The sequence below is a fragment of the Hoplias malabaricus genome, chromosome 9, assembly GCF_029633855.1.
Source record: "Hoplias malabaricus isolate fHopMal1 chromosome 9, fHopMal1.hap1, whole genome shotgun sequence".
Lineage (NCBI taxonomy): Eukaryota > Metazoa > Chordata > Actinopteri > Characiformes > Erythrinidae > Hoplias > Hoplias malabaricus.
In genome coordinates, this window is record NC_089808.1 from 32,561,276 (window position 1) to 32,575,813 (window position 14,538).

Genomic DNA, 14,538 nt, shown 5'->3' on the forward strand with positions numbered 1-14,538 from the left:
TGTGGAACACCTAAACCTACACAAACTAAAGGATCATACACACACACACATACACACACACACACACAAACACAAATGTCTTAATTTACTGTTGATTTCTGCCATTGAAATATTTACATTTTAGATCATCATTATCTCTGTACCTTTATTTTATGTTTGACATTTTTATTAATATACTTATACTTCTCTACATATCCTAATGTATATATTTATATATCTCTACTCACGCATACATCTTATATATTCTGTATTTCACTATTATATGTGAGCAGACTGTCAGGAAATCATCTCACCTCGAGTTGTACAGTTTATGACTAGGTATAGGAATCAGATCAGTAAAGATTCCTAGATGGTTAGTTCTTGGCCTGAATATACATTTCTAGGGGAAAAAGGTACAAAGGGTACAAAAGCTTAATGTAATGTAGAAGTTCTTTAAATGTTTTTATAACCTCTCCCACATCTCAAACCCAAAGTACTTTTCTAAAGAACCGTCCACTGAAAGGTTCTTCAAAATAGTTCTTCTATGGCATCACTCCAAAAGAACCCTTTTCTGCATCCTGTTTGCCTTCAGTATATTATTGTACAGATTGTACTTGAGTGTTCTCATCATAGCGCACTGCGTGTGTCTCGGGGTAGTAGTAAGGTGGCACAGACTTGACCCCTTTTGCAAAGCCTGATGGGTATTTTTAAACCACATACCATAAAGTATGGATTCCATGTGGACACTGCACAGATATTCCCCAGCTAATAATGTGACAACATTTCGTAGGCGGCCGCACATGCCACGGCAATCCCTGTAATTGGCTTCCTGATTGTGTGCACAACCCCCTTCTCTTAAACGAATTTCTTGAAGCACCGCTGCGTGGAGTGGATTGTGATTTGTTGGATGTGCTTTACGCACTGTCGATAATCATGTCTGCTCGTTTTACCAGCCATGTCGTCTGCTGAAATACAGACCTCGGCTGGAGCCCATTTGCCTGGGAAACACAAGCAACAGAGAGGCTTTCTTGACCCACAAGGAGCCTTTAACAGTCACATAAAATGTATTCTGAGCACTTCTATTACAGCCCTGGGGAGAAGTGTTCACGCAGAGATTTACTTGCACCATTAGGGGTGTGTCCACATCCATTTGGCGCACGTTAAACCATGCAGAGAGAAGGAGACGCACTTCCATCACAGAGGATCTTAATGCAAACCAGTCCAGCATTTCTAGAACTGAAGGATTACACCTGACTCCTTTAAGTGCATTCAACATATTGTCAATGGATGTTTCCATTATGGTGTAATTTCTCTAGGACTTCAGGGACGGGGTACAGTTGAGCGTGAATTAATTTCCCAAGAGGCTATTTTTGCACAGTCAAAAGCATTCCTTTCTTATTAACTGAGCACGCAATGTTACGTGATGTTGGATGATGGTGCAGATAATTTTCTAATAATTCAAGAGCGAGTTTCAACAGGTGGGGACAGTGTGTGTACATCAGAGTACAATCACATCCTCAGGCGATTTTTGGCATATTTGTGTATAAAGACATAAGCTACAGCAGATTTAACTTTACAGGGATTTTACAATAATTAATAACCATTTAAGTTACTGCAAGGGGAAAAAAACACTTTAACAAGCAGCCTTGTTTATAGTAATAGTTGGCTATGAGTTTCAAGCAAAATAATTGTCAAAGATGATGCACTTTTGAATTTGTCTTTTGTCATGTTTCATTAGGTATGCAATCACATATGCATTATGATTATATTCCAATGCCTTCATAAACGTGGCTCAGCCAATCAGAATGCTTCTCAGCCAATCATACTGGCAGGTCAAATCTAACTGTATCTAACTGTATGTGTATATAATATTTGGAATTAACAAATTTTGTACAAGATGAAGTAGAATGGAAGATAAATGTGAAAAGGGCAATGAATTACTTGGAGCTGAGACAGCGTCTGAGTGAGTATGAAGCTCCTCCTCCACAGGTGCGTGAACACTCGCTCCACATGCCCCAGGCGTCCCACAGCGTCTCTCTGTCCTCCTCCGAACGTGCTGTCCGAGAACTCTACACACCAGTGTTAGAGGGGGTGGGGGGAAAGGGAGGTGAGATATTAAATAATGTTGTGTATAACAGTATATTACTGCTCTAGCTATCCATCTCATTGCATATGTACATTTTGCACACAGATGTCTGTTTATAAAAGCATAACATTTTGCACTTTGAACAACTGCTCGAGTTTAAAGTTATCAGACTCAATGCCAGCTTTGGGCTGTAGAGCAACAGAAAGACCTATTAATGGAGCACCCTCCAACACCCTGATCTAAGGTCAAGTCAAAAGCCCTCAGAGAAAGATTAAGCTGCTACTGTAACAAAGGAGGCACAAACTACATATTAATACCTGGGCTTACTGATGAAACACTACTGTTTCTCTCTCCCACTCTTACTCTCTGCACAATTCTTTACATGTGTGTGGTACCAAAATGATTCAATAAAAGATGAAAAATCATAGTGTGCTCACCTAAAAAGACTACAACTGGTGCAAATTATAGCTGTCATTGTTTTTTATATAGTCTGACCATGGCATGCCCTAAAACAATGAAAACACAAAGATGCCAAACTTTAATTTTTTTTTTTTTTGCCTTAAGCCTCAGTACCACATCCCATTGCAGTGCAGCTCAACAGCCCCCTACTTTCACCTTGTCAGCACTCTCAGCTCACTCCTTCATTGGTCACAGAAATGCAAGGTGAGGACAGCTGAGATACTAGAAGGGTAGAGGTGATCCACAATAACTTCCTTCACTGTGCCATTCAACTCTGCCAGATTGAACCGGACACTGAAAGGGGCACAGGTATCTGAGGCACCAATCAGAGGTCAAGCGCTTCAGCTGGCTTTGCAATCCTGCAGCCTAAAATTGGCTGGCTTAATCTCGGCTGATTACAGGCACTCAGCAAGCCAATCTTCTGAAACCAAGTCCTTCAGTTCTTACCTTGGGCCCATTGATGCTTGGAGCAGTCTTCCTGCCATATATTTCATTAAAGCTTATAAGAAGTGTATGTGTTGATGAAGCCCAGAGAACTACAGTAAGGAATGCTGAAGGTCAGCTTAGTCAGGCTCTTTGGCAGGTACCTGTCCTTGAGAACTGATTGCGAGACAAAATGATCAAAACCCAGGTGATAATTTCCAGCTCAAGGAAACTATTCCCAGATCAACACCACAGGGCCTGATCAGATGAAACGGCAGCAAAAATAAGAATGTTAACGTGGAGAGAGTAGAGATTCCAAGTCATAGAGGAGAACTGAGCATTTGTATGCAAGTTAGGAACAGAATCAGAGCTCAAGCATTTCAATTGGGCAGCAATTCTGCTGCCCAAAATACAGCAGATTATACCAGATTAAAGTAACACTATGTAATATCTGACCTTAAAATTACATCTTCAAAACCAGTCTGATGCTCCAATGTTCAATAGTGAGCACAGACATTCTGTCTTTGCTGGGCTCAGCACTGCAGAAACTGCACTATGTATATTTGGCAGGAGAGTAGGAAACCACCTAAGCTCTTGGTTGGAAACCATTGTTGCTTAGAGCAGTCTTTATGCCATACATTTAATTTATGGTCATCAGAAGATCGGCATCTGAATGGAGCAAGCAGGATTGAAGGAAAACTTATTTAGACCCACTGGCTGATATCTGCCCTTCAAATCAGAACTGTCCTCTACCATATAATGGTGATAATTGCCACACGAAGAAAACTAAACCTAGATCAACACCTCAGGACATGATCAGATGAAAATGGCAAGAAAAAAAAAAGTGTTAACACGGAGAAAGGTGATATCCCAGGCCAGTGAAAACAGTTGGGTGTCTGTCTGCGAGTGAATGGAAGAAAAGAAGGTCTGGAGGGAAATAGTGGAAACACTCACGTTTCCTCCAGCATATTTCTGTCAGATGTCAGAGTCATCCTCTTTCAGTGTGAAATGTTACGCCTTCCTTAACAAGCTCCAGCCCATTTCCCCCCGCCGTAATTGCGCAGCGGAGCATTGCGCCGCGTAGAGATATGAGATAGGAATCTGTTTCCAAGATCAATATTATGAGAACTTGAATTCAGCACTTGCAGGGACAATATGCATCTCAGGCATGCCGTGACAGCCAATGGAGTGACAGCCTCAAACCTGGGACAGGGCCAAAGATTACAGATCAAAATCTAATACTCTTCTCACCTGGGACTTATCACTCAGAGTATCTAGCCATGTTTTTTGTTTTGTTTTTTGGTCAGGCGTCCAAATGGACAGGAAAATAAGTGTGGAGTTGTCATGCTAACAAGTGAGATTCATCCTTATTTATTACAAATCAAAAAGTATTAAATAAAAAGATGCTTCAACAGCATGTACATCATGCCTCGAGGACCGCTAGAGTTTTGGCTGGAACTAAGGCCACATTTTAATAGCTAAAACATGTTCTTGACATTACTTTCAGGTTCTTTCATCTTATAAAGTTAACCACAATCAGAAAACAGCCTGTAATTAATTCCCACCAATTCACCTTGAGGTTTTAGGTAAATATTCAACACAAACTTATTTAGTTCAGTAACATATTCACTATATGGCCATAATTTGCCATTTTCTAAAATGAGGAACCTCCAGTGAATGCAGTAGAGTCTAGTATTTGAGGGTCTCACTTATCTATCTACAGGGCAACCGTAACCTTGTGTGTGGCTGGTCCAGATCATCCCAGTTTGATTTTCTATTGAGTTTATACAAATTGTTCTCACCCCTAACAGCAGGTGTCTTTTGGACTTATAGTGTATCACAACATCCCAAACTGGCAGAGTAACAAAAACAGCTGTTTAAGATAAATAAAGTTTGGAAAATGGCTATGCAAAACTGAAGATACATTTCTACAAAAAAACCCCAAAAAACTCATAACTGGTTATGAAGGGGGAAAATTCTAGAAAATATTGTTCTCTAAGAGAATAGATCCCTATGGAGACAGCAGAAGATTGAGAGAAGACAAAGAAATGCCAGTAAACTGTGACTGATCTGAGCTTGCAGTGCTTATATCGGTGCTCTGGAGTGTGTAAATGTCCCCAGTGAAGCCACTGGAACTTACAAGTCCTTGCAAGAATAATGGATATTTCAGCCTGAGCCAACATCACAAGTGGGGGGTCATTCAAATGCACAAAAGACCAAAGGGAATGTGTTTAGAGCAGCTGTCTTTGCCGCCTTCATCCGAGACCCATGCAGGCAGTGAAAGTGTTGGAGTCCATTCCAGTACCTGATACATGCTGAGGGCATTCATGACTCTAACAGACTACAGAGAATTCTAGTGAAAAACACCTGCCCTGAAAGACAGCCTGCTCAGTAGACTGCTAAACGTTCTCTATAACAGCGAATATTACTAGACCGTTTCAGTATCAAGACTACAATGTCCATGTAAAAACCCGATGCTGCCTTTGAGAGGAGAAAAAATTAAATAAATAAGAAATAAAGCATCAAAGAACTGGCTCCAGGCCAGGAGTATGGCATCTCGTTTAGCTTAAGGATAAAGAATGACCCCAGTGAAGAAAGGAGATACAAGGTAATGATACCACCAGCTTATTTTCTTTGGGCCCAGTAGCAAAACGCTCCATTATTCATCTGAAGTTCCAGATTATTAAAGAGGGAAAGCTATAAACAAATCAGACACTCGTAATCTCAACATAGGGTCGAGGGGAAATAGTGAGATCTAAACACAGCTGATGGAGCATGGAGCAAATCATATTAGCAAAGCAGTTTGCATCAAATGACTTTAGCTGGGCCACATCCGAATAAATAAACCCCTGGCCCTGTCTGACGGCTGCCCGGTTTCCTTTGAAAGCAATCACTGGATTTGCACTCAATTACTGAAAGGCCGCTCACTTGACGAACATAACCAAAGGCAACTGCAGGCCTCATGGAAATGATCATGGCTCTAACAACTTATTCTTATTGTTCCCCAGTCTGAACAGAGCTGGAAGCAGGGAGAGGACCCAATCAGGTGGTTCTCTTCCAGAACCTGATAAAATAATCAAGTCACGGATATGTATCTCTTTGAATTATTTCGCCTGCCCTGACACGGAACACCTTTCCTCCTCATCAGTCAGTGGCTCTGTTTTCACAGGAGCCTGGGCTGATTTCTGAACCATTCCTAACCTTATTTCTTTCCCATTTCTCCTCTTTACGTGAGCTGCCTATAGAGGCATGCGCCATCATTTCCATTTCTAACCTCAGAATTCCCATCGCCGCATAACAGATCATTTTGGTTCAATAGGGCATGGGTGAAATCCCACATGCTTCCGAGGCAGGGGCGATTGCTCAAGACTTGCCTGGACAGGAGCTTCTCTCAACAGAGCTGCGAATTTGATTTAGGAGATGTACTAGTGCTAAGAGTGCCCTTTGACAGGCTGAAGACTCCAGCACAAAGCTTACTTTCATGGACCCTGGGCTATACCAATATACACGGTATGGGCTTTATTTAATTGGAAAGTCATATGATCACCTCACATCTGTTTAAGCCCTTGTCTCTCTCAGTGCCACATACTGTCCAGCACAGTGGCCTATCCTTTAAATCACGTCAAGCAGCATAAACTCTCTAACTCCTTTAAAGGGTATGCACATAAAATTCAGAAATATGTCACCTTTTAGATTAGCAGAAGAGATTCAAAGTCTTCTCATTAGAATGAAACAGTATCTTCCCTTATGAGAAACCATGTGAGAGCTCTTACAGACTGACCATCATAGAGCCAGTGACCTTCCAGAGAGCATTCCATTTGTCTAATGCAATCTCCTAATAATGCCTTGCTATGTCCTCAAGTCAATAAATAAATAAATCAATTAATTAATTAACTAATTCACAGGAATTGACAATACCACAAATACAAGTCCATGCTAAATAAGGGCAAGAACTCAACACACGACCTACTGATTTATAGCTAACACATGAATATATAATTACATAATATAATAACATATCCCAGATGTGCTCTAGTGCCATCTTTCTTGGTTTAAAGATGAAGGATAAAGTGAAAAAGTTAACAGAACTGTACCAGAAGCACAAGAGCGGTGAGCAGCATAGCAGCAGTGGGTTGGTCCATGCCTGGAGGGACGCAGAGTGACCAGCACGCGTGTGTATGTGTGTGGGTTGGAGCCTGTGGAGCTCTGCTCTCAGTGGCTGTGTGAATGAATGTTGCTGTTCCAATACACCCTCTCTCCCTCTCTCTCTCTCTCTCTTACTTCTCGTCCAGAAGAGTTAGAGGGTTGCTTCTAGTCCCAAGAGTCCCCCAGCTTCAAGCCAATCAGAAGAAGCCCTGGCTGAGCACAGTAAACCAAAAGCAAGACCCAGGTCGGCTGTGCTCTCACTGACTCACGCACTTTCTCTCTTTACTTCTTTCATTTCTTTCAGCTCTCAAACCCTGCTTGTTTTTCCTTTCCGTCTCTTGGGCTCAGCCACTGTTTTTCATCTCTCTTTTTCCTCCCCGGCACACCTCGCTCTCTCCCTCTCTCTGCTTTCTGTCTCTTTTCTCCAGCTAATCTTAGTTGGGTCCTGTCCTGCAGTATTTACATCCCCAGTGCTAGCACAATGATCACCTTGGAAAAACTAGGAGACGGCCAAGTGGCCAACAAATGTCCAAAAAATTTCCAGATCCACCACCACAGGCATTCACTCTCTCCCTCTTCTATCAGTAATCAAGTATCAGGAATTAAATCATTTACTTACTGTTTACATTCTCTCTCTCCCTCTCAGCTCTGTCTGTGCATTTCATATTACCTGACCCACACGAATGAGAGGAAACAGTCTCAAACTAGAGCAGAAGATCGGGGACTTGAATCGCAGCAATTCAGTTCATCTTCAGTTTAAAAAACTACCCCTAATGAACCTTACTAAAGTTCATTCAAAACATCTGCTTAGTGAAGGACATTGTGAGAGAATAGAGAGAGACATTCCCACATGTGTCTCTGGAGGATAGTACTTAAGATTTAAAAAGTGATTCATTGAAGAGTTTGTGCTAAAAATACTATGCATAAAAAAGGATAGGTTTGATGATAATCCCTGCTTCTTCTCCCCTGATATTGTCCATAAACATGGTGTAAGTGCTGATTTGCTTCGAACACATATTATATCTCTTCAGTAACGTCTAGTGTAGCCCTTTCTTAGAAGAGCAGAACCTTGGGAGCAATCTTCATATTAATACTCTTGATTTCACATAAAACAAAAGATGAGCAAGTGTCCACAAGTATTTGGCCGTACGGTGAATGTTTACCTAATCAAAAGAGCATGAGTAATGTGTGTGTTTGAGTGTGCGTGTGTGTATAAAAGTTTTGTTCAGTGAACTCAGCAAAATTTTGTGTTAGCTGTTCCAAACATGTGCTGACCTGAACATTACAGAGAAATACAATGCTGATTCCTGTGGTTATAAAGTCACTCTGGAGTACAGTTAATATATAATCAAATACTTGTGTGAAATAGCATCTAAATCTGAAAATCCGTGTTGATCATTTTTATTTAAAGGGGACATATTATACCCCTTTTCCACAAGTTAAGACAGTTCCCTAGGGTCTTAAAGCTGGAGTAGGTGGTTTTGTAGAACTTAGGGTGACCAGACGTCCTCTTTTACCCAGACTTAAAAAAATGTCCAGGCGGAATTTAACAAATGTCCGGGATTTTGTTTTTCTAGAGCTTACATAGAATTTCAAGAAGCGTTTCGTTCACAAACTAGTCCCGCCCTCCCCTACTCCGATTGGTTCGCTTGAGTGAGAAGGGGGCGTGGTGAAGTAGCCTAAAATCTTCTGATTGGACGGTCTGACTGTAGAGCTACCGTTATTGGTCGATAACCTTCTCTGTAAACATTTAATTGGTTCAACCAAAAATCCTTCCCCCTAATTTCCCCCTCCTTCCAAAACCACTCCCCTAAACCACAGGGGTTTGAGTGCTTTTCCACTGCATGGACCCTACACACCTCTACACTACTGAGTATGTGCTAAATGATGTGTAAGCCCTGCAGAGTGCTGATTGGCCAGAGAGACATGTCAATCGCCACTAAATGCAGAGCCCCAGCACAAGCTCGCCACTTGTAAAATCTCTGAAGTTACAAAAGCTTTCATGTTTGTTTTTATCTAACTCACAATGGTTGCTCATGTCATTACCCTGTGGTGTTCTGAAAAGGTTCAAACGATCCTTGAGTCAGTGGTGACAAAAATCTCCAGTGAAAGCCAAACGTGCAACAAGGAAAACAGATCTGTGAGAACAGGGTGCGGAGCTGTGTTCAGGCCAAAAAACAAAACCAGCACGAGATTACACAATGACTTTACTAACAGCAATGTTGTGGTTCTCAAAGCATGCACTTCCTGTTAAGAGACAGGCTTTTGCAAATTCACCAGCTTCATTTCGCAGGGGAGCTGTGCTAGTGGGAAAAACAACGAGCTAAACAACAAGCACAAGCAGTAGAAAAGCACCATGTGTGTCTCTCTGCAACCGACCACAAATATCTCCCTCCACCCTATGTAGTGGACAATGTAGGTCTTAAATAACAGTGACCTAAGCAGCTCTAGACAGGCATGTCTCCCCGGGTCTAAATAGTCCTGTTCAGAACGATCTGTTTAAACATCTGTTCCTTTACATGACATTAAGCACCAGAAATGGCTTGTTTTCAGACATTTCTGCTCGTTTCTCTTTTGTCTTCCTTCTCATTTTCATTATTTCTACAAACTGGATTCCAAAAAAGTTGGGACACTAAACAAATTATGAATAAAAACTGAATGCAATGATGTGGAGATGGCAAATGTCAATATTTTATTCGTAATAGAACATATATGACAGATCAAAAGGTTAATCTGAGTAAATGTAACATTTTAAAGGAAAAATATGTTGATTCAAAATTTCAGTGTCAACAAATCCCAAAAAAGTTGGGACAAGTAGCAATAAGTGGCTGGAAAAAGGAAATTGAGCATATAACGTACAGCAGGAAGCCCAATTAACACTAATTAGGTCAATTGACAACATGATTGGGTATAAAAAGAGCTTCTCAGAGTGTCAGTGTCTCTGAAGCCAAGATAGTAAGAGGATCACCAATTCCACCATTGTTGCGCAGAAAGATAGTGCACCGATACCAGAATGGTGTTACCCAGCGTAAAATAGCAAAGTCTTTTAAGTTATCGTCATCAACCGTGCATAACATCATCAAGAAATTCAGAGAATCTGGAACAATTGCTGTGCGTAAGGGTCAAGGCCGTAAAACTCTACTGGATGCTCGTGATCTCCCAGCCCTTAAACGTCATTGCACCTCCAACAGGAATGCCACTGTCAAGGAAATAACAGAATGGACTCAGGAATACTTCCTGAAAGCATTGTCAGTGAACATAATCCATCGTGCCATTCGCTGTTGCCAGCTGAAACTCAACAGTGCAAAGAGGAAGCCATTTCTAAGCAAGCTCCACAAGCTCAGACGTTTGCACTGGGTCAGGGGTCTTTTAAAATGGAGTGGGGCAAAATGGAAGACTGTTCTGTGGTCAGATGAGTCACGATTTGAAGTTCTTTATGGAACACTGGGACGCCATGTCATCCGGACCAGAGAGGACAAGGATAACCCAAGTTGTTATCAACGCTCCGTTCAGAAGCCTGCATCACTGATGGTATGGGGTTGCATGAGTGCTTGTGGCTGGGCAGCTTGCATGTCTGGAAAGGCACCATTAATGCAGAGAACTATGTTCAGGTTCTAGAACAACATATGCTCCCATGTAGACGTCATCTCTTTCAGGGAAGACCCTGCATTTTTCAACAAGATAATGCCAGACCACATTCTGCAGCAATCACAACATCATGGCTACGTAGGAGAAGGATCTGGGTACTGAAATGGCAGCCTGCAGTCCAGATCTTTCACCTATAGAGAACATTTGGCACATCATAAAGAGGAAGGTGCGACAAAGAAGGCCCAAGACGATTGAACAGTTAGAGGCCTGTATTAGACATGAATGGGAGAGCATTCCTATTTCTAAACTTGAGAAACTGGTCTCTGTTGAGTGTTGTAAGTAGGGGGGATGCCACACAGTGGTAAAAAATGGCCTTGTCCCAACTTTTTTGGGATTTGTTGATGCCATGAAATTTTGAAACAACATATTTTTCCCTTAAAATTATACATTCTCTCAGTTTAAACTTTTGATCTGTGATTTGTGTTCTATCCTGAATATAATATTTGATGTTGGCACCTCCACATCATTGCATTCAGGTTTTTATTCACAATTTGTTTAGTGTCCCAACTTTTTTGGAATCCGGTTTGTAGTTGTGGTTGTTTTACAACATCTAATGTTTACTTTGTGCTGGTACAATACACTGAGCAATTCTCAAGACTCAGCAGTTGATGTAGGAAGCTGAGTAAAGTCAGAACCACTCAATGAGAACTGACTGTGTGGTCTTGTTTTATAGTTTGTGGGTTGGTAGGAGCTCCAGGTACACAAACTGATGTACTGGAAATTATTCTTTTTCAAAATATGTCCCCTTTAAACACTTATATAAATATGTAGTTGTTCATATCTAGGAACTGCAGAGGTGTTGTGTGATATTTTAATGCTGCAAACCTGAACATTCCATTAGTCCCAGATATTTTTACACTGCTCTCCCTTTTATGCTGGCCATACACTGAATAGTGGTGGATAGTACACCCTATAGGTCTTTCAATCAATGTAAACTATCAACCATCTTAACCTAATAAAGTGATATCATGTCTGAAACACTGCAGTTGCTGGATCCTGCAGTTTTACGAGACAACTCCTCTGAGGCAGTCCACTTAGAATTTTATTAAAGAGGCATTAGTTCTTATTGCTCTTTTGGACATCACTGTCGTATTTGATTAGAAAAGTGGGAGAAGAATAAAACTAGTGTGTAATGAACAGCACACTCTGCTATGGGGAACACTGCCTTCAAATCCATTACAAACTTCCCCTCCCACACTACAGCTGCAGAGGGATTACAAAATTTATTGACCAGATAGCTAGGAGCCGCATAGGTCAACCATGCTCCTTCAGTTCTGAGATGATATCATGCTGAGGAGAGGTTTGATGTCATCAGAATTACATCAAAGGGAACATTTTGTATTTGAAGCAGCACATGATTAAGAACCTTACATTATGGACTTAAGTAGACTTACTTTTTCATTTGGGACTTTGCTGAGCTTTTCCACTGGAATCTTAAAACTGATTGAACCTCGCTGATGGATGTTACTCTTTGTCTAGATTTTCTTCTATTAAACAGGACATTCCATTAAATCTCCTGAGCCAGGAAGTGATGTGTGGGTTTGGTGGAAAGGGCACAGCAAATCATTTGCCATGGTTTTATGCTTGAATTGTGCTCTGCAGGGTTACAAATATATACTCATTAATACATTTCAGGGTCACGGTGAGTCTGGAGCCTACCCAGAATCACTGAGCGTAAGGTGGTAACACAACGTGAAGAGGGCATCAGTCCTTTGCAGGGTGACACATACTCACACATTCACTCACAAACTCACACCTATGGACACTTGAGTAGCCAATCCATCTACCAATGAGTGTTTTTGGACCATGGGAGGAAACCCATGCTGACATGGGGAGAACACACCAAACTCCTCACAGACAGTAACCCAGAGCAGGCCTCGAACCCACAACCCCAGGAGCTGTGTGACAACGACACTACCTGCTGTGCAACCGTGACGCTCACTCCATGTATAATAGATATGTGCCGTCACTCACCCCAAATCAAAAGCAAAGAGCTACTATCAAATTAATTCTGCACAAAGTGGGAGCTCACGCCAAAACAAATACTCAGCAACTTTAATCACAGTGAGAAACTAACTCTTTCATCCCAGATCTAAACACACACACACACACACACACACACACACACACCATACTCCAGAGAATCACTGTAGACCTATAAGTGCGCCAAAATAAACGGTTGGCAAGCGGATGACTTTGAAGCCACTGAGTGGAAATTAACTTTGTGATTGGCACCTCTTGTAGACACATCAGCACACGATAGGCAACTAAAGTTCTGCTTAAATGGCTTTGCCATACCTGTGTGCTGTCAGTCAAATACTAACCCAATATGATCTGGCTGTTGTGGCTTCTTTTAAGCAGCCATTTTAGCACTCACTGACTGAGGGGTATTTTATAAGCCAATGGTTTTAACTTAATGGGAATACTAGGTAGTAATCTAAATCTCAAAAAGAGAGTTTTATAAATTGAGTTATTTAAAAAAAAAAATAAAAAGGCATGTCTCCTACATGTCTCCTACAGTGGTGCTACATTAGTCCAGAGTGAGATTCTCCAAGTGTCTCCAAATCTCCAAGCGTTTTAGGGCAGATACATGAGGGCAGACATGTCTGAATGGTTTTCGTTTTAGGATTGAATGCCTCCTCAATTATTTATCAGCTGTTTACTATGTGCCTTCAGTTATTACATTCAGACATATTAATGGTTAATTTTTATTTATTATTTGTGCTTGCGTTTATATAAATGTTCCATGAATCATTTTATCATTTTGAGCATGTCAGTATCAGTTAGTAATTTGGGGAAAATAACAAAAAGCGCAATTTTCTGAACAATTGTGATTTAAATTATGATTTGTTTATTTAAATTAAAGACTGAATCTATAAATCAAGAAGATCCGACTTTAAATTTGAAAACTGAGCCAGACAGTCAATTAGCTGTGGTTGTTGTAAAGTACACAGTGTTTGTTTGTCACTGATTGGCCTAACCCTGTTATATAAAAAAGACAATTGTCAGCAATTAAAACAGAAGGAAATGTTTTTGGACTAGAACCAGAATTAAAACGGCAGCTCTTGGGATTTGGAAATTGCACCTAAGATAATGATTTCAAATACAAATATGACTAATCTTTCAGCTCAAGTCTCACTAATTCTGTCCCACCACCAGTGTATTCTTTTAAACGATTCTATAAATGTGTGAATGTAGATGTCAGTCACACTGAAAATAAGGGTCGAAACCTCCCCATGTTCAACGGTTTTACCTTTCGAGTTATGTCTGACACAGGTTGTCAGAGATTCAAAATGATAAAAACATTCAGCAATAGTGACTCATGACAGAACTCCTTTTGAGTGTTGAGTGTTTTTCAAATAAAGCTGGGTTGCATCAGACCTGCAGTTGGAACATATGCTCAAGACTGAAAACAAGCCCCATGACAAAGTCAAGCAGCCTCCAAAACGCGTTTTACAGCATGTACAAAAATATTGAGTACACATCCATCTTTCACTGCACAATGGTATATGGCAATCAGAAGAGAAATGCAGCCATTCTTGGGCCCCATGCAGTGCTGACTTAAGCAGGAATTGTTGCTGCTGTCCAAACTCAAAAGCTGAATACGAAATAAGCAATCTCGTGTCGAAAGTGGAAAATGATTGAGCCGTTTCAATGGATGAGAAGAGAGTAGAGCCGCGAGATAATGACGATGATGTAGTGAGGTCTACCACAAGCCAAGACGCCAAGAAGGAGCTGCCAGTGGAGTCATCCAGACTTTTTCTACCATTTCCCAAAAGGCCACTGAGAAGAGAAGA

The 14,538-nt window shown here is 41.0% G+C and overlaps 1 protein-coding gene across 1 annotated transcript in view; it reads right to left on the bottom strand.

Annotated features, from left to right (window-relative positions):
- Positions 1 to 14,538, bottom strand: part of LOC136707298 (ADAMTS-like protein 1) — a 147,673-nt gene that overhangs the window by 44,950 nt on the left and 88,185 nt on the right. Inside the window, exon 3 of the mRNA XM_066681284.1 lies at positions 1,921 to 2,048. Coding sequence (XP_066537381.1) covers positions 1,921 to 2,048 — 128 coding nt within the window. The remainder of the gene's footprint in view (positions 1 to 1,920; positions 2,049 to 14,538) is intronic.